Source organism: Pyrus communis, chromosome 12 (assembly GCF_041283825.1).
Source record: "Pyrus communis isolate YQ-2024b chromosome 12, ASM4128382v1, whole genome shotgun sequence".
Lineage (NCBI taxonomy): Eukaryota > Viridiplantae > Streptophyta > Magnoliopsida > Rosales > Rosaceae > Pyrus > Pyrus communis.
This window is the reverse complement of record NC_142576.1, coordinates 6,773,627-6,775,381: the sequence shown is the minus strand read 5'-3', so window position 1 is coordinate 6,775,381 and position 1,755 is coordinate 6,773,627. Positions and strand designations below refer to the sequence as shown.

General features: G+C 33.3%; 1 protein-coding gene across 1 annotated transcript; it reads right to left on the bottom strand.

Moving 5' to 3' along the window:
• Positions 1-226: 226 nt before the first annotated feature.
• LOC148692254 (uncharacterized) lies at positions 227-1,439 on the bottom strand. Its single transcript, XM_088680858.1, has one exon. It carries the CDS (start codon positions 1,398-1,400, stop codon positions 453-455), a length of 948 nt encoding a protein of 315 aa, XP_088536984.1. The 5' UTR covers positions 1,401-1,439; the 3' UTR covers positions 227-452.
• Between the last annotated feature and the right edge of the window lie 316 nt (positions 1,440-1,755).

Genomic DNA, 1,755 nt, shown 5'->3' with positions numbered 1-1,755 from the left:
GAAAAATTCATTTTGAACGAATTATGATAAGATAAGATAGGATGTTTGTGGTGATTTTAGAATATTTGTGATATTATTTTCTGAACTAGTTGGTTAATTAAATACAATAAAAATCATAATTTTTAATTAAAAATTAGTAGAAGAATGTTTGATCAGAAGTTTAAAAGTTATAGATGTTTCATTAAAAAAATTTAAATTTAAGACATTTATATCAAAATGCCCCTATATATATATCAGACCAATCAATTACAAAAATTGAATCTCTAAATGCAATAAACCTAGCTAACAATTATACTAATTGATAATTAAACTAGCTAAACATAAACTTAACTTTAGAGAAGAACATTACTGCCACACTAGCTCTTCGAACTTCACAGTAGCAGCACTTCTTAAACATTATTTTGCAATTGTCCTTAATGCAGCAATTGCTCTTTGTAAAACAGAATAACAAATTACTCCCACTGATCAAAAGACTCTTCACAGACGTTAACTACCTCTTTGCCATTAGCTCTAAGACAATCCTTAAACAGTTCGCAATCCTTTCTTAGATCACCTCGAGTTTTGCAGAAAAAACACTTAAGCTTGGCAACATTTTTAATTTTTGGTTTAAGATTGTTAGACCCTTTAAAAATATCAAATATTTTAGTAGAAGTACCAATCTTATCAGAAGGTTTGGAGTACTTGAACTTCATACCTAAATTATTTCTAGCATTGTTGAATTTCTTCCTCTTTCCTCCTTGCACAAAATGCACAGTCTCAATATCCTTGCCTCTTTCTTGCTTTTGTTGAGTCTCCTCTTGAACACATCGTGCAATGAGCTCATCTATATCCCAACTCTTGTCTTGTGTATTATAAGACACCTTTAGCTGAGAGTATTTGATTGGAAGACCCTGGTCAATCATGAAAACCAACTGTTTTCCTCCAATATTGACATCCATTGAGTTCAACTTCTCATCATCATCGGTCATCTTCAGTATATGGTCTCGAATTGAACCAGTACTATCAATCTTATAGGTTGTCAATAAGGCCATGTATTGACTGATTCCAGCCTTCTGAGACTCCTTGAATTTCTTCTTAATTGCACTCAAATATTTAGCAGCTAATTCATGTCTTTTGTTGCCTCCACGAACTATATTAGTCATGCCACTTTCCAGGATGGAGAGTGCCACCTTGTTGGCTCTCATCCACCTTTCATGGTCTGCTTTCTCTGTTCTAGTACTTTGTTCTGTGATCACTGGTCTTGGAGTATCAATGGCTATATCATACTCATTGATTGTCAACAGTAATCCTATCTGTCTCCTACATTTCTTGTAGTTACTCCCTCCAGTGAGAATTGTTCTATTGGCTAAGTTCAAAGTCTTGAGAGACATGGCGGATACTGCAGATGAAATCACAAACATGAACCAGCTAGGTTCCTGATTTCCTTTTGCAATTTAGCACATCACAACTCTCATCAATAAATCATACATATATACTTAACAACATATAGTTGATAAGCATACACAGAAAAATTGACTTATCAAAACTTAGCAAAAACCGTGACAAGATATGCAACAACAGACAGTCAAGAGATGTCTCATGCATGATAACCATCGTTCATGGTTTAACAGAAAACATAAAGGGCATTAGTAATCTACAGATTTCAAAATAATTGCGGATAACACATGATCGAACACCCAAAGTCTAAAATTTATGCAGAACAGTTTCAATTCAATTGAATCCATATAGATTTTGTTATCATAATCTTATCCTTTA